Below are 18,236 nucleotides of genomic sequence, written 5' to 3' on the forward strand. Positions count from 1 at the left end.
ATCACAAATCAACACCTACTACAGGAAGAAAAGTGGAGTATCATATGGGCAAGTATTATTTATTGGGTATGATGAAAGAGTAGGAGTAAATCGAGGTATCCTCAATTCATTTTAACTTCAGTAGGGGAGATATTCAATCACCCACACCTATTCCATGCATGATGCCATTTTCTTCAGCACCTTCAGGGTCAGGATAAGGTTCTACTCAGTCTAAAAGAGAGACCGTAGGAATTTCATTCACCTCCTTATGAAAGCAGGCAGTTTGCCTCCAGCTTTCTTCAATGCCTCTTTGACCTCCTTGTTTCTCAGGCTGTAGATGAGAGGATTGACCAAGGGTGTCAGGACAGTATAGAAGACAGAGAACACTTTGTGTAGGTCTCCTGCAGTGCCAGCAGTTGGTATCATGTAAATAATGATGAGTGATCCATAGAAAGTAGCAACTACGATGAGGTGGGAGGAGCAGGTAGAAAAGGCCTTTTGCCTCCCGGTGGTGGAGGGGATTCTCAGGATGGTGGTGATGATACAAACATAGGATATCAGGGTTAACAGGAATGTAGGAAGTATAATTGCAAAACACAGTAATAGATCTACCAGTTCAATCAGGCTGGTGTCACTGCAGGAGAGTTTGAGCATCGGGGCAAAATCACAAAAGAAATGGTCAATTTTGTTGGGGCCACAGAATGTTAATCTGGCCATCAAAAGAGTTATCAAGGTACTAGTAAAGAAGGCCATTATCCAAGAGCCAGACACTAGCTGTATGCAAACCCAGCTTCTCATAAGTGCTGCATAATGCAAGGGATTGCATATTGCTAAGTAGCGGTCATAAGACATGACTAATAGGAGGAAACATTCGGCAGTCACCATGAATACAAAGAAGTACAGTTGTGTGATGCAGCCGCTATATGAAATGGTCCTGTTCCCAGTCAGGAGACTGGCCAGCATCCTGGGCAGGATGGTGGAGGCATAGCAGGTCTCCAAGCAGGACAAGTTCCCCAGGAAGAAGTACATGGGTGTGTGAAGGTGCTGATCAGTCACAACTAGCGCAAAAGTGAGGATGTTCCCAGCCATGGTTACAATATAGATCACTAGGAACAGCAGGGAGAGAGGGGTCTGCAGTTCTGGGAGATTCCCGAATCCCAATAGGATGAATTCTGTGATGAACGTTTGATTGCTCCACTCTACATTTTCCATGAGTTTTTCCTAGAGGAAAAGAGGGAAAAGAGATATAATAATAATAATAATAATAATAATAATAATAATAATTAATTGTTTAAAAAAAACCCTGCTAGTCATTCAACTATTCTCTCATCCAGAGACAATATTGTTCTTATCTAGGCCGAAGTACCTACACCTCCATGTTTCACATTTTCTTTTCTCATCTTCCATTCAGCTGTGTCAGAGTTGGATGCCTGTTCATTCATTTAGAGGATGTTGCTGAAGGTGAATGATGATGGAGTGATAACAAATCCATGCATGCTGTCGCATCAGAGAATAGTGATTAGCCAAGAAAAAGTATGGGAATATCTATTAAATGTTTTACTCCAGAAAACAAACAAAGTAGATGTTACTGAGTGTCGGAGGGCTTTGAATTTCTGTGCAGTTGTTATTTGCAGGGGAGTCCCGTATTTAAAAATATTATGGACATAGAAGCAGATGCCTTTTGAAATTAAGTCCATGGTGTCTCACTTTTTTCCCCTGGAACCCTTTTAGAAAGAGCACTTACTGAGATTATAAAGTGAACTTTCAGGGGAGGCTCCTGTATATCTGTAATTTATACACATACCACTGTTATATTTTCTGCTTTGCCATATAGCAGACCAATGCTTTTATCACTGATTTGAGCTGCACACATTTTGAAATGCTGCACTAATGATTTGATGATGCTGTTTGCTAGGCAGAGACAGATATCTCTACATGGAAATAGATTGGTCATATTAGTCAATATTTGCTCTTTTGTTTGACATAAGAAATGAAAAAAGAAAACCATATCTTGAAACCATATATTTCAGTGAAATCCAAGAGCAAAAGCATATCTTAAAGGAAGTATATATATTTTTAACCTATGTCTCCCTCCTGTGTGTATGTCAGAGTTACAGTGTATGTTTGTATATGAAGCCCAGGTTGAAGCAATCCAGTAATAGGTAAGAGCTGATACCTAGGCTTGTCAGAAATCATTTTTTAAATCATTTCAATGGCTATTATCAATTCATAGATTCATAGATTCATAGATTCTAGGACTGGAAGGGACCTCGAGAGGTCATCGAGTCCAGTCCCCTGCCCGCATGGCAGGACCAAATACTGTCTAGACCATCCCTGATAGACATTTATCTAACCTACTCTTAAATATCTCCAGAGATGGAGATTCCACAACCTCCCTAGGCAATTTATGTTCATTTTTAAGCAGTTTTTACTATTTTCATTTATTTAAATTTTCCCTGTTTTGAGAGATGGTAGGACAGACAATTATTGAACGACATCAGATATCAAGATAGAAAAAGTTCCAGCTTTATAACTATTAAATCACAAATTGTCAACAACACATGTCAAAATATACAAAGCAAGTAACCTGAAATCGGGTTTTGCTTTATTTCATTAAGTAGTCCATGTGTAAGAAGTCTAATTTAAGAGTCTAAGTCACCGGATTTGGACTCTATGTTCTCAGGCACCATTTTTCTTACTTTACCAATCTGTAAGTTTTTATTATTATCAGTGGAAATATTTTTTCCTTGGTATTCGGTGTTTACAGTGAAATCAACATTTGTTGACATGCATGGATAGAAATTGAATCCTTTCAAGCCTCCTGATCAGTTTTATATTGGAGAAGGCAGAGAAGCAGAAGTATGATTGTGTGTCACTTATTTGATTATGGCTCTATAATGGTAGATACTTTACAAATATTTATAAGTAGTAGACAGTCCCAGCCTTGAAGTGCAAACAAGATAAATCTTTGAGGTAGCTTTTAAATCTCAACCTGTGGGGCAGATATCCAGCGGTATTTATTTACCTAAAGATGCACATTAGTTTAAGCAGGTTAGGCACCTAAACACACATTAAAATCAAAGAGAGTAAGGTGTCCAATCTGTTCCTGTACTTTTGAAAATCCCCTTAGATGCCTTTCTGCATCTTCAGGTGACTAAATAGCCTAGAAAATCTGATGCCAAGGGAAACATTTTTAGTTTGTGATTTTTGGACAAAAGGTTGACATTTTCCACTGAAAACTTTGATCTGGATGAAAAAGTTTTCATTTTTATAAAATTTTACATGGCGCGGGGGGAAGGGTGGGAGGACTTTTTCTGACCAACTCTAGATTTTATTTATTCCATGTTTCTTTTTCTGAGTTTCTTCATATGATTTGCAAACTCAGCTAAGACACAGTAAATGACAGAGAAGATTAACACCCCTTTGGTTAATAGGAAGCATAAATCTTACCTGTAAAGCTGCAGTCCTACTAGACTGATGCTGTGACATCTTCTCTTAGCCTTGTCATTTTCTAACTGCCTGAAGTTTCTCTCAGAACTTTTCATATACTTTCTTTCTCGTAGCAAAGTGAACTAAGACCATGTGGTAGGATAGCATTGATTCATTTTAGTAGCATTTGTAAAGGGAGTAATGCATCTTTTATTTTTATATCCTTCATGTCATCTTCCTTTGAGGCCGCTACCACAGGATATTTTAGTTAAGGTGATGTGGGACTTAATTAAGAAAACATTTAATTTATTGGCAATTTTAACTCTCAAGGCAATCAAACTTCTAACCTTAGCTGAATTATCAAAGGCTTACATACTAGGTCAGTGGTTCTCAAACTTTTGTACTGGTGACTCCTTTCACATAGCAAGCCTCTGAATTTGACCCCCCCCCCCCGCCTTTATAAATTAAAAACACTTTAATATATTTAATACCATTATAAATGCTGGAGGCAAAACGGGCTTTGGGATGGAAGCTGACAGCTCACAACACCTCCTCCCCCATGTAAGATCCTTGCAAACCCTTGGGGGTGGGGGGTCCCAACCCCCAGTTTGAGAACCCCTGTACTAGTTTGAGGGACACTATAGAAAATCTGTCTATCTACACAAATGTATAAGAATCTTCTGGAGTTACCAGTTAATGGAGTTATCCTTTATCTGTTTTTGAGAGGCTCAAATGTTAGGGAAGTCAATGAAACACTGCTGACATATATCACTGGAGGATCTGGTCAAGTGTGTAAGATCCAAACTCTCCTCCCAAATGGAAACTTTTCATTTGATATAGATTATTCTAGGGTTCCTCCTTCAGGACTCCTCATCCCACATCCTAGATCATCTCTCCACCACACAGGTATTCCCCAATCCCTTATATAAATGTGGGGCAAAGAATCACCTATGTCAGTAACTCAGCAGAATGGTATAAGTCTGGTGACCGACTCTTTTAAGTGTTTCTAATACTCCTTAGGCTGGGCTACTCTTAGGGTTCCTTCGTCATTAATTCCGGGCCCATACCCTAGATCCTCTGTCACCAACTCATTCCTACTTCCCTTAATATCAAGGCAAAGGTATGAATCACCTGTCTGAGTGAGGCATCAGAATGGTATAGCCCTGCTGGCTAGCTCCTCCATTCATGAATGACTCCATTCATGAATCATCATGTAACTCATGGGATGACTCCTGGTTTACAATATTATAGCTATAATTAACATATTAACATATAGTTATTACCGTAATATTGGTAACTGATGAGAGGGCCTATTTAGTGCAGGTCCTTGGGGGTCAGTCCTGGGTCTGGTTCTGTTCAATATTTTCATTAATGACCTGGATAATGGAGTGGAGAGTATGGTTATAAAATGTGCAGATGACACCAAGCTCTTTGGAAGACAGGATCAGAATTTAAAATGACCTTGATAAACTGGAGACTTGTTCTGAATTCAACATAAAGAAATTCAATAATGCTAAGTGCAAAGTACTTCACTTTGGAAGGAAAAATCAAATGCAGAACTACAAAATGGGGAATAACTGGCTAAGTGGTCATTCTGCAGAAAAGGATCTGGGGGGTTGAGTGCTAGGTGATGCTAACAATTTGTGTTTAAACGGTTATAAAACTTTAACTTTTTGAATCTCAATGTCTACTGTAATTAATTAATTACTATCTGAACACTCCTTCACCTAGTTTCACTCAACTGTTAAAATTTAATTAAATAAAAATTGAAAAAAAAATGCTTAAAACCCATCATTTTGTGCAGATGTGAAAATTTTACATGTATAAAAATCTAAAATTACAAACAAACAAACACTTAAAAACTGTGGCCCCAACAGAGATACTGTTTTTATGAGTCATTACAAATATATGTAACCCCCCTAACCTTCCTTTTTCCTATGACTGCAGAGGTGTAATTGCCCATTTCATCTTAAATGTTCCCTTGCAACATGTGTTTACCCCGTATGCTACACAATCTGTCCCACTGTTGTATTTAGCTCTGACACTCCGATTACATGAAGAACTGAAGAAGAACTCTGTTTAGCTTGTGGGCTTGTCTCTCTCACCAACAGAAGTTGGTCCAATAAAAGATATTACCTTACCCACTTTGTTTCTCTTAAAAAGTGAACATTGATATTACCATCTGAAATGATCAAAAAATAAAAATTGAATTTTGCTAAGCCTAGTTATATGCAGCAGCTCTTTATTTATGGAAATAGCAACTAATGTATTACAATTACTCCTGGGGAAATTCTGCGACAAAAATTAAAAATTATGCAACAAAAAAAATAAAAATTCTGTGCACAATATTTTAAAATTCTGCATATTTTATTTGTTAGAGTTACACAATATATTCACAGCAGTTTCAATTATTTTTGGTCATTTATTTCAAAATATCTGTCAGCAAATATGTCTGTAACAAAACAGACAACAAAAAAGATTTAGAAAATGTTTTTTTTGAAAAATAGATTCCTTGTTAGGCATATTAATACAGAACTCTGAGTAATAATTAATTTAAACTACAATACAGAACCGTCCCTTGCAAACACTTGAGGGAGTCGGGGTAACAGAGGAGTTGAGGGAGAGGGAAGTAAATTGCTGGGAAGGAGCCTGGGTGTGAACTTGGAGGCTTGTTGGGTATGAGTGGGAGAAGTATTGAACAGGTTTTTTCAGGGGGCAGGGAGGGATTGTTAGGGAGCTTCCCCCATGCAGACCCTTGCTGACCCCTAGCCTCTTGCATTCAGTCAGGCACATCTGCCCCTGTCCCCATGTGTTCATATACCCCCATGTGTCCTTGCACCCCCTGTTCACATGTCCCTCCATCCCCACTCAGACACCCACTCCACACATCCCCATGTGGCCCTGAAAACCCTTCCCCTGTCCTCATGTGTCTCTGTGTCCCCAGACAGCCACTCCCATCCCTATGTGTCCCTGTCCCCCTCCTCCTGTCCCCATGTGTCTCTGTGCCCCCATACAGCCACTCCCATCCCTATGTGTCCCTGTCCCCCTCCCCCTGTTCCCATGTGTCTCGGTGCCCCCACCCAGCCACCCCCATCCCTATGTGTCCCTGTCCCCCCCGTCCCCATGTGTCTCTGTGCCCCTCAGAGCCACTCCCTTGTCCCTGTCCCCCTCCCTGTCCCCATGTGTCTCTGTGCCCCCACCCAGCCACCCCATCTCTTTGTGTCCCTGTCCCCCTCCCCCGTCCCCACGTGTCTCTGCACGGCTGGCTCCAGGCACCAGTGCAGCAAGCAGGTGCTTGGGGCAGCCAACGGAAAGGGGCGGCACGTCCGGGACTTCGGCAGCAATTCAGCGGTGGGTCCCTCAGTCCCTCTCGGAGGGAAGGACCCGCCGCCGAATTGCCACCGAAGAATGAAGCGGCGGCGGTAGAGCTGCTGCCGAAGTGCCGCCAATCACGGCTTTATTTTTTCTTTTTTTTCCCCGCTGCTTAGGGCAGCAAAAATGCTGGAGCTGGCCCTGTGTCTCTATGCCCCCACACAGCCACCCTCTATCTCTATGTGTCCCTTTACCCCCTCCCCCATCCCCATGCGGCTCTGCACCTCCCTCCCCCCTGTGGCCCTGCGCCTCCACTTCCACTGAGCCTGCCCCAGTATGCCCCCCCCCCCCATAGGGTGACCAGATGTACCGATTTTATAGGTTTCAGAGTAGCAGCCGTGTTAGTCTGTATCCGCAAAAATAACAGGAGTACTTGTGGCACCTTAGAGACTAACAAATTTATTAGAGCATAAGCTTTCGTGGGCTACAACCCACTTCTTCGGATGCATCCGAAGAAGTGGGTTGTAGCCCACGAAAGCTTACGATTTTATAGGGACAGTCCTGATTTTTGGGTCTTTTTCTTACATAGGCTCCTATTACCCCCCACCCCCTGTCCCGATTTTTCACATTTGCTGTCTGGTCACCCTACCCCCCCAACACCCAATGGTGTCTGTCTCCCCATAGCCCCTCTCTCTTCCATCGGTGGCAGGGAGCTGCTGCTGTTCTTGTGCCACAGCGCCCTCTGGTAGGCAAAAGGTGGAACTGCAACAACATTTCAGCAGAAGCTTTTTTCTGCACACAAAAAATTAAGATATGCGGGGCTTATTAATTATTCATGAATGCAGTAGCGTAGAATTCCCCCAGGAGTATACAATGCAGTAGGTGATCAAAATATTCTTAGAAACAAATCCATCTTCCTACAGAGGGGAGGGATAGTTCAATGGTTTGAGCATTGGCCTGCTAAACCCAGGGTTATGAGTTCAATCCTTCAGGGGGCCACTTAGGGATCTGGGGCAAAATCAGTACTTGGTCCTACTAGTGAAGGCAGGGGGCTGGACTCAATGATCTTTCAAGGTCCCTTCCAGTTCTAGGAGCTAGGATATCTCATTTATATATATATATATATATATATATATATATATATTCCAGATGAAAGAAAGAGCATATAGATATAATAATTAAAGACTCCTTGGGCAAGAGAGAGTGAGCATGGACAAGCATTAGGATGACTCCATAGCCTGGTGGTTAAAGCACTCACCTAGGCTGTGGGAGAGATAGAATCAGGTCCCCCTATTCCCATGACTCTTTAGGTAGTTGTCCAAAGTGGAAAGGCTTCAACAAGAGAGAATGAGGTGGCAGATACCTTTTTAAATCCCTTCTCCCCACTCAGCTGGAGGATGGAGTTGAACAAGGGTGGCCTACATCTCAGGTGTGTGCCCAAACCACTTGGCTATAAGTTATCTCTCCACCACCACAACAACATGGCTGCAACTTTCATTTTTCTGTGTGGGTGCTCCACTACGCTCCTTCCTCCAAGGCCCCACTCTTGCACTGCCTCTTCCTTCCCCCACTCTGCCCCTTCCCCCAAGAAACACATCCTTGCTTTGCTTCTTCCCACTCCCACTCCGCCCCCACCCCGAGTGCACCCTGCCCTTGCTCCACCTTTTCCCGACCGGGCTCTGCCCTCTCCCCCCAGAGCCTCTCACCCACCATTGAACAGCTGATCATCAGGTGGCTGGTGGGTGCTCCAGCCCTGGCCTATGCATGGCTGAGAATCCCATGCAGATGGAGGCTCGTCCCTACAGCCCAAATTCAGGTGTCAAACACCCTGAGAGGGTAGGACTTTACACACACCCTTCTACTTGGCATCTCTCTTTGGCTATTTTAGGCAGCTCCCCTCCAAGTTTTCTGGCTTTTGCCAGTCCCATCCTTAGGCACCTACCTTTCCCCATTAACTGTGTAAGGAGCCTAGACACCAAACTCAGGTTTTGAGAATAGCTGTGATTTTCTAGGTCCATAAAAGTTAGGCATTGAAACGCTCAGCATCCCAGTGCCTAAGTCCCTTTGTGAATCTAGCCCATAAGCACTTGACTCTGAGTTCAGTGGAAGCTTTGGCTGAATAAGGAACAAGTAAGGTCATCAAACTTTGTCTCTGTGGGACATTTGGTTGAATAAGGAGGAGGGAGGACTTGAGGTTATCTGTCCACCAGCTGGTGGCTCAGATTTCTTTTTCACATTGTTCTCCCTTGGACCACAAATGATTAGTGGAGCTCTCCCTGGTGCAGTCTGAGACCAAGCCAAGGTTGGATTGGGGTGATCAGTCTGTGTGAAGATGTCCTTCTGACACAGCAGCATGCAGAGTCACACAACTGGAAAACCACTGGCTGGGAAAGCGTGCAAGAAGTTCAGCTGGAACGAGATTTTACATAGGGTTGAGTTCTGTAGTTTGACATTCTGTAGATGAAATGTAATGTTGATAAATGCAAAGTAATGTGCATTGGACAAAAATAATCCCAACTAGACATAAAAAATGTTGGGGTCTAAATTAGCTGTTAGCACTCAAGAAAGATCTTGGAGTCATCGTGGCTAGTTCTCTGAAAACATCCACTCAATGTGCAGTGACAGTCAAAAAGCGAACAGAATGTTGGGAATCATTAAGAAAGGGATAGATAATAAGACAGAAAATATCATATTGCCTCTATATAAATCCATGGTACGCCCAAATCTTGAATACTGTGTGTAGCTCTGGTCACCCTTATCTCAAAAAAGATATATTAGAATTGGAAAAAGTACAAAAAAGAGCATATAAAATGACAAGGGATATGGAGCACCTTCCATATGAGTAGAGATTAAAAAAAACCTGGGACTTTTCAGCTTGGAAAAGAGACGACTAAGGTGGATATGATAAATGTCTATAAAATCATGACTGGTGTGGAGAAAATGAATAAGGAAATGTTATTTATCCCTTCACATAATGCAAGAACCAGGGGGTTGGCTGATGAAATTAACACACACCCCCAGTTCAAATACCTTGTCATCTTCAGCAGAGTGGGGGTTTGAACTGGTGGGGGGGTCTCCCACAGCCCAGGTGAGTGCCATGATGCAATTGGGTTCCTGGTCTGTGAGTGGGACACTGAGGCTGCCATGATAATAATAATTTAATTGTAATTTGATTTGGCCTCTTCTTTGGATCAGATTTCTAAAGATATTTGGGCTCCTATGGTGCAGCCAGGAGGTTAGGCACAGAACTGCCATTGATTTAAATGGGAGTCAGGCACCTAACTCCCTTAGACCCCATTGCAAACCTTACTAGGCTCCTGGGTCGGTCTTTTAGCACCTATATACCTTGGAAAATCCAGCCCTGTGTGACTTGTGCCAAATTCACACAGGGAGCCCATCAATACCACATAAAAAAAAAAAAAACAACAGCAAAAAACCAAACCACCAGCAGCGAGTCTCTGAACCCGGGTTTCCAGACTTGGGTTCACACTCCAGTGCTAGAAAACAGCTGTGCAGACATTCCCACTTGGGCTGTGAGATCCCTGCCCCTTGCTGGCTTTCAGAGACCAAGAGGGAGCATCTGTTTCTAGTGCCGTTGTGTGAGCCCCAGTCAGTTGACCCAGGATCTGAGACTCATGGCCATGTGTAAATGTGCCCTGTTAGAGATGAAGGAACCTGGTTTTCTGAGACCCAGCCTAGCTCCCTCACCTCTCAACCATCCTTCCTTTGACTTACAGGTACACTGAGGGCCTGTGGCTCTCATCGGCCTTGTTGCTCAGCCCTGCTGGAAACCAGGCCAGAACTGGGCAGCCCCAATCTTGAGACACCCTGAATCACTGAAAATTGTGGTCTGTGCTTTTTCTTTCGTTGGTACTTTAGGCTGTGGTTTTCCATGGAGAAAAAGAGAGTAATGCGCCTGTATCTACTTCAGTTACTGTGCGCGCTAGTGCCTCATTTCCACCGGCTTTTTAATGCCCAGAAGTCTTTGAATGAAGGCTGGGATTTTCAAAATGAACCTCAGGGATTTTTGTGCTCAGGTACCAATTCAAAAGGGGGCCACTATCATTATGCCCCTTTTACAGCTGAAGAAACTGAGGTACAGAGCAGGGATGTGTCAGCCAGCAGGTCAGTGACAGACCAGGGCCTAGAACCCAGGACTCCAAAGTCCCACTCTGCTGTTCAAATGCCTTTGAAAAGCCCAGCTTAATTTCTTGCAAAAAGTATTTAACAAAGTAAGGGGGGGGGCGGGAAGGGAAGCCCATCACATCTAGGTGTGTAACCAGGGGTGGGAGGCTCAGAGGGAAGATCTCAGGGGATGCCAAGTAGAATTTAATGAGCTGCTCTTGACACACCTGGAACAACTCCCGCCCAGTGGAAGCTGGTCCAAATTCAGGAGTCAGTGGAATTGCACCTACTCACAGTTCAGAATCCGGCCTGCTGGGTCCTGTGAAGAAAACAAAGGGGAAAGGTGCTGGCTAAGAACTGGAAGATGAGAAGGGCCTGGAGCTGTTGACCTGCTGCACAGGTGATGGGGCAGAAATTTCTATTCATCTATCCTTCTTTGGGAACTTTCTTAGGGCTTAGTCTAGCATTCTCTGTGCACCCTGAATCATGAGTTTAAGTGGTGATGGAGAGTTGGGATGCACAGGATCATGCTTGAGTTAGATAACAATATTAGACAGATGACTATATATGCAGATAGCGAGAGATTAGATAGATGAATATATATGCAGAAAGACTGAGGTATAGAGACACATGCAGATATTAAATAGAGGGGTATGTAGACAGAAAGACAGAGAAATAGAGAGTAGATAAATGCATAGACAGATTTGTATACGGATGGACAGATAAATAGATTTGAAAGCAAAATCCTTGCCTAGATTTGAGTTAATCCTTAGTCAGGCAAAATTGCATTGAGTGTTTTGCCTGAATAAGAACTAAGCAAAAGAAAATGAAATTAAAACATCCAGATTTGGTTATGTTGCTGATCTGTTATATTCACAAAGGAGTGAGTGAATTTTTATCCCTTTGCACAGTTGTCACAAGGAGGGGCAACATGCTTCCTGGGAGAATATCAGCACTACAAACTCATCTTATTTTCTCGGTTCTCAGATTGCCAAAGGTCTACATACTTGAGGTATTTCGTTTTCATAGAGTACCAAGGTTAGAAAGGACCTCAGGAGGTCATCTAGTTCAACCTGCTGCTCAAAGCAGGACCAACCCCTTGACAGATTTTTGCCCCAGATCCTTAAATGGCCCCCTTAAGGATTGAACTCATAACCCTATATCTAGTAGGCCAATGCTCAAACCACTGAGCTATCCCTCCCCCCTTGCAGGGATGGAAGGGACCTCAGGAGGTCATCTAGTCCAATGCCCTGCTTAAAGCAGGACCAATCCCCAGACAGATTTTTTGCCCCAGATTCCGTAATGGCCCCCTCAAGGATTGAACTCACAATGCTGGTTTTAGCAGGCCAATGCTCAAACCAGTTTTATGTTATTTTGCTGTTCTGCAGTTCAGTTTTCTGTTGCTAAATTTCTCTCTTTCCTGCTGACTTGGATCTAAACATGATGCAGAAAGTGATGTCCATGCCACTAGAAAAGCAGCCCAAAATGTTTTCCTATGTAGATAAACCTTGCAACATAAATGTATTGTCCGTGCTGTTCCTAAATAGGAATGTCATAAATCATTACTAGCTTCATTTTCTTAGCTGTGCTATTTCTTAACCTATGTCTTGTTATGAAAATGAAGACTCATCTTTGCTAAGATGGGATTTTCCAAGAGAGTTTGAAGGTGAGCTGGTGAGGAACCAGAATTTCTGTTTTCTGGGAAATTGATTTTTGAGAGACAAAACAGTTCTGACTTGGAATAAAGGAAGTGGCACATCATAGTAGCTATAATAATAATAATATAGGGAAAGAAAGGGTAATTGAGTGAAAATTAATAGCCTGCGCTATGCAGGAGGCCAGATTAAATGATCTAATGCAGAGGCTCTCAAACTGTGGTCCGCGGACTACCAGGCGGATAGTTCCCTCAAAGGTGCATGCCTGGGAGGCCACACACGAGAGAATGAAGGTCCACCCACCTAAGTAGGTCTACACTTAAAAGAAAGGTTAACATAGTTACATGGGTCAAAGGTATGAAAAATCCACATCCCTGACTGATATACCTATGCTGACATAACCCCCAGTGTAGACACATATGGGTTGATGGAAGAATGCTTTGATCAACATAGCGACTGTCGCTCAGGAAGGTGGTGTTTCTACACTAACAAAAAACCTTCCAGATATGTAGCCTGCATTATACTGGCAGGGCTATGGCAAGGTAGCTATTCCACTGTCATTCCCATAGTGTAGACATGCCTTAAGTCTTTGCAAAACTGGGAAATAAGTAGGCTTGGCAGAATTTGATTTTTTAATCTCATAATTTCAACAGATAATATCAATGTCTATTTAATATTTTTTTCATTTTTATCAATTTAAGCGTTCAGTTTTGGAAAATGATGGACGGGTCTGACACTAATTATTAATGATGGTAGACACTGAGATCGAGTGTCAAAGCTTTATAACTATTAAAACACAAATTGTCAACATTGTGTCAATAGATATGAAGTAAATAGCCTTAGATGAAACTAAGAAGTTCTCAAGTAGCTTTTTTCTTACTTTGCCGAGCTGTAAATTTCAGTTATCGATGGAAATATTTTTTCATCTGTGTGTGTGTATAATGAAATTGATATTTACTATTTACTGGCATTTACCAAAAAAAAAAAAATCCTTCTAAGCCTAAGAATGAAAACCTTTATTTTTAAGACAACAAACAAACAAATAGGAATTGAGTTTGACACCGGCAGGATTTGAAGCGAAAACCCCAAAATTGCTGTCTGTCCTTCCTCTTCTTCTGCTGCTGCTGATTTAATATTGACCTTTTTGTCCCCTGAATAGAACATGATAGTAGTGGGCTATTAAATGAACATCAAAAAGATAATCTTCGGTATAGAACAATTATTTCATTTTGGTTCTGATGGAAAATTGAGGTTGTGATAAAATGAATGTTATTATGAAACTTGTCCGCCTTCCATGGAACATTTCTCTTTTCATCCAAAAACTGAAAATATCTTTTAGGCTGAAAACTGAGTATTTTCAGTTTTGTGGATTTCAGTTTTCACAGAAATGCAGTGTTTACCATAACCACCTTCCCCAAATCGTGTTCCAACCACCTGCAATATTTTCAGATGTGCCTAAGAACACAAATCCCATGGATTTTAAATCCCTTAGGTCCCTTTGAAAAATCTCCCCTACTCAGTTTTAATGAATTTGGGACTGTTGAGTTGAGAGAGGGATCCTGGGTTTGATCTTCAGTTGGGATAAATTGGCAGAGATCTGGCAGCAATTAGTTTCATAGAGGCCAGAAGGACTGTAAGGTGGATAGAAAGCTGGCCAGATCGTCGGGCTCAATGGGTAGTGATCAATGGCTCCATGTCTAGTTGGCAGCCGGTTTCAAGCGGAGTGCCCCAAGGGTCGGTCCTGGGGCCGGTTTTGTTTAACATCTTTATTAATGATCTGGAGGATGGTGTGGACTGCACTCTCAGCAAGTTTGCAGATGACACTAAACTGGGAGGCGTGGTAGATACACTGGAGGGTAGTGATCAGATACAGAGAGACCTAGACAAATTAGAGGATTGGGCCAAAAAAAACCTGATGAGGTTCAACAAGGACAAGTGCAGAGTCCTGCACTTAGGACGGAAGAATCCTATGCACTGCTACAGACTAGGGACTGAATGGCTAGGTAGCAGTTATGCAGAAAAGGACCTAGGGGTCACAGTGGACGAGAAGCTGGATATGAGTCAACAGTGTGCTCTTGTTGCCAAGAAGGCTAACAGCATTTTGGGCTGTATAAGTAGGGGCATTGCCAGCAGATCGAGGAACATGATTGTTCCCCTTTATTCGACATTGGTGAGGCCTCATCTGGAGTACTGTGTCCAGTTTTGGGCCCCACACTACAAGAAGGATGTGGAAAAATTGGAAAGAGTCCAGCGGAGGGCAACAAAAATGTTTAGGGGGCTGGAGCACATGACTTATGAGGAGAGGCTGAGGGAACTGGGATTGTTTAGTCTGCAGAAGAGAAGAATGAGGTGGGATTTGATAGTTGCTTTCAACTACCTGAAGGGGGGTTCCAAAGAGGATTGAGCTCGGCTGTTCTCAGTGGTGGCAGATGACAGAACAAGGAGCAATGGTCTCAAGTTGCAGTGGGGGAGGTCTAGGTTGGATATTAGGAAACACTATTTCACTAGGAGGATGGTGAAGCACTGGAATGCGTTACCTAGGGAGGTGGTGGAATCTCCTTCCTTAGAGGTTTTTAAGGCCCGGCTTGACAAAGCCCTGGCTGGGATGATTTAGTTGGGAATTGGTCCTGCTTTGAGCAGGGGGTTGGACTAGATGACCTCCTGAGGTCCCTTCCAACCCTGATATTCTATGATTCTATGATTCTATGATAATCTAGCCTGATCTCCGGTATAACACAGGCTGTAAAACTTCCCCAGAATAATCCGTGTTTGAACAAGAGCAGATATTTTAGGGGTGAGGGGAAATCCAACCTTGCTTTAAAAATTCCCTGTGATGGAGGATACACGTTTAAAACCATACACATTGTTTCCGGTCTGAGTTTGTCTAGCTTCAGAATCCAGTCTTTGGATTGTGTTATACTTTTGTCTGCTAGATTGAAGAGCCCGTTATTAAAGATACTTGTTCCCCATGCAGGTATCTGAGGATTAAGTTTATGTTTTCCCCTCAATGCTGAGGGATTCAAAAACTGCAGGATGGGAATCTCATAATAAAGAATATCAAACTAAAGAGTGGTGATAAAAAAAGATCTCATGAAATGGGCATCTGTGATTTTAAAATGTCTGTTCTTTCTTTCTCCTTCTCTCATTCCCTTCTTCTGACTTCCTCCTTCTCCTCTGAAGACCCTCAGCCTAACGATGGAGCAGGAGAACCACACCAGAGTCCGGGAGTTCATTCTGCTGGGGTTCCCGACCATCCTGGAGCTGCAGGTGCTGCTCTTCGTGGTATTCTTCACCATGTACCTGCTGACCCTCCTGCAGAACGTGGTCATCATCACCCTGATCAGGACAAACCATCACCTCCACAAGCCTATGTATTTCTTCCTCAGTCACCTCTCCTTCCTGGAGGTTTGGTACATCTCGGTCAACGTTCCAAAACTGCTGGTGAATTTCCTGGCAGAGAATAAGAGCATCTCCTTCATGGGCTGCATGGCCCAGCTATACTTCTTCATCGCCCTGGTCTGCACCGAGTGCGTCCTCCTGGCCGTCATGGCCTATGACCGCTATGTGGCCATCTGCCACCCGCTGCGCTACCCAGCCATCATGAGCCACCAGCTCTGCCTGCAGCTGGCGGTGGGCTCCTGGCTGGCCGGCTTCCTCATCTCCATGCTGAAAGTCTTCTTCATCTCCCGGCTGTCATTCTGCGGCCCCAATGTCATCAACCACTTCTTCTGCGACATCTCCCCGCTGCTCAACCTCTCCTGCACCGACATGACAGTGGCGGAGATGGTGGACTTTGTCTTTGCCTTGATCATCCTGCTCATCCCACTCTCCATCACCGTCGCCTCATACGTCTGCATCATCGGCACCATCGCGCGCATCCCCACCGCCCAGGGCAGGTGGAAAGCCTTCTCCACCTGTGCCTCCCACCTCACCGTGGTCATCATCTTCTTCTCGGCCACCCTCTTCATGTATGCCCGGCCCCGGAGGATCCATTCCTTCAACCTCAACAAGCTGGTGTCAATCGTGTACACGATTGTGACCCCCATGCTAAACCCCTTCATCTATTGCCTGAGGAACCAGGAGGTGAAGGGGGCACTAAGAAAGATGCTGTGTGTCAAGAGTGCTGTCCCCAAGGTCATTAGCAGTGACCACTAGCTTTGGATGGGGCTGATAATCATCCCACCCTTGGAATCTGCCTTCTCTCATCACACACAAGGGGCCCAGTGGAAGTGACCTCTTAAGAATGGCTGGATGGGATTCTACTCGGGACAATAGATGGCATGAAGTCACCTGAGTATGAACTGAGTTTCATGTCAAGGTTGAGCTGTATCTCGAGCGAAGTACGTTGAGTGTAAAGAAGCAAAGAATGTACAGATGTAGAGGAGGAAGGACATTTATGCAAGCTCTGAACATAAATCAAGTGGTTTGTGACCAAGGGCAAAGACAACCGAAAGGTCGTTCTTTCCTTTTTGAGGTCTATGCGAAATGAGTTGTGTGATCTGGATCCCTCTCTGGCTGAGTGTATGCTCAGCTCTGGCTCAGTTTGGCTACCGATCTGAAAGTAAAACAATTCTATTTAATGATAACAAGGATAAAATCAGACTCTTGCCAATTTGAGCAACAAAGCTGCAGTTTCACTGAGCCATCACAAACGGAACCCCCTTCCACCCAGTAGGGTTATGGGTTCAATACTCCATGGTCACCAGTATGCATTAGGAATAACTTCATTGAAAGTGAAAACCCTAATTCTCCTCTGACTCAGATTGGGGTAAATCAGAAGTAACTCCAGGGGGTCAATGGGGCTCATTCTCCTCTTATGCACCCCATTTTTGTTCAGGAATAACTCCTCTGGAGTCAATGGGTCTGATCTTCTCTGACTCACCCTGGTGTAAACCAGAAGTAACCCTATTGACATTCCTGGTGTTACAGTGGATTAAAGGCAGAGTAAGTGACACCAGAATAAGGCCCTGAATTAGAAGTGAAAGAATAAATGGTTACAGGTTACATTTCCCCCCAGATCGAGAGAGAAGAGATCATGCGTTTTCAGTCAGTTTTTATTTCTGATTAAAGAGAAAACCAAACCCTAAGAACACGCAGTCTTGGATATTTTAAAGGGGCATACAGGAGTCATCACATAGTTCACATTTACAGCTGGATGAATGATGATTTTTTTCAGTTTGCTGCCAATTCCAAAAAGAAATAACATTTTAATTTCAGGATGAATGGAAACTGACATGGTTTGAAATTTTTGAACAATAAAGCCTTTCAGTAATGTTGAAATGAAATGTTTTGTTTTGACCTGAAATATTTAATTTTGATTGTCAGACTTTTGTGGTGTGCATTCTTCTGTCATTTGGGAGTTCCAAGTTCAAAACTCTTTCCCACCTCAGGCAGAGCGCGGAATCGAATGCAGGCCTTTGATGTTCCAGGTAGGCACGCTAACTGTAACAGAATGCTAATCCGTATTATTCTGTTCAGCCATTGTGTGCAACGTACCTTATTTAAATGAACCTCAGCTATACCTGACAGAGCATTACAGGATCTTGTGATGAACGCATCTGCTGTCTATAAGCAAACTCTATAGCCTGAGCTAAAGTTTATAAAGGAGAAAATGTTACCACTTCCTTCTACCTGTACTTCATTCATTTAGTGACCCCGCCTTTGCTTTTGACAAAAGCCTGGAAATTTGAGCAACAAAGTTGTAGTTGGGGCTCAAAACGAAACATTTTGTTTGGT

General features: G+C 43.2%; 2 protein-coding genes across 2 annotated transcripts; one reads left to right on the forward strand and one right to left on the reverse strand.

The window, feature by feature from the left end:
- Window positions 1-237: 237 nt before the first annotated feature.
- LOC112117381 (olfactory receptor 6B1-like) lies at window positions 238-3,468 on the reverse strand. The gene is made up of 2 exons (XM_024215334.1): window positions 3,430-3,468; window positions 238-1,200 (listed from the first exon to the last, which is right to left on the reverse strand). The coding sequence occupies exons 1-2, from the start codon at window positions 3,466-3,468 to the stop codon at window positions 238-240; spliced, it is 1,002 nt and encodes a 333-aa protein (XP_024071102.1).
- Window positions 3,469-15,692: 12,224 nt separating this feature from the next.
- On the forward strand, window positions 15,693-16,655 carry LOC113407637 (olfactory receptor 6B1-like). Its single transcript, XM_026656777.1, has one exon. It carries the CDS (start codon window positions 15,696-15,698, stop codon window positions 16,653-16,655), a length of 960 nt encoding a protein of 319 aa, XP_026512562.1. The 5' UTR covers window positions 15,693-15,695.
- Window positions 16,656-18,236: the final 1,581 nt, after the last annotated feature.

This window comes from Terrapene carolina, unplaced genomic scaffold (genome assembly GCF_002925995.2).
Source record: "Terrapene carolina triunguis isolate 2854851 unplaced genomic scaffold, T_m_triunguis-2.0 Scaffold233, whole genome shotgun sequence".
Lineage (NCBI taxonomy): Eukaryota > Metazoa > Chordata > Testudines > Emydidae > Terrapene > Terrapene triunguis.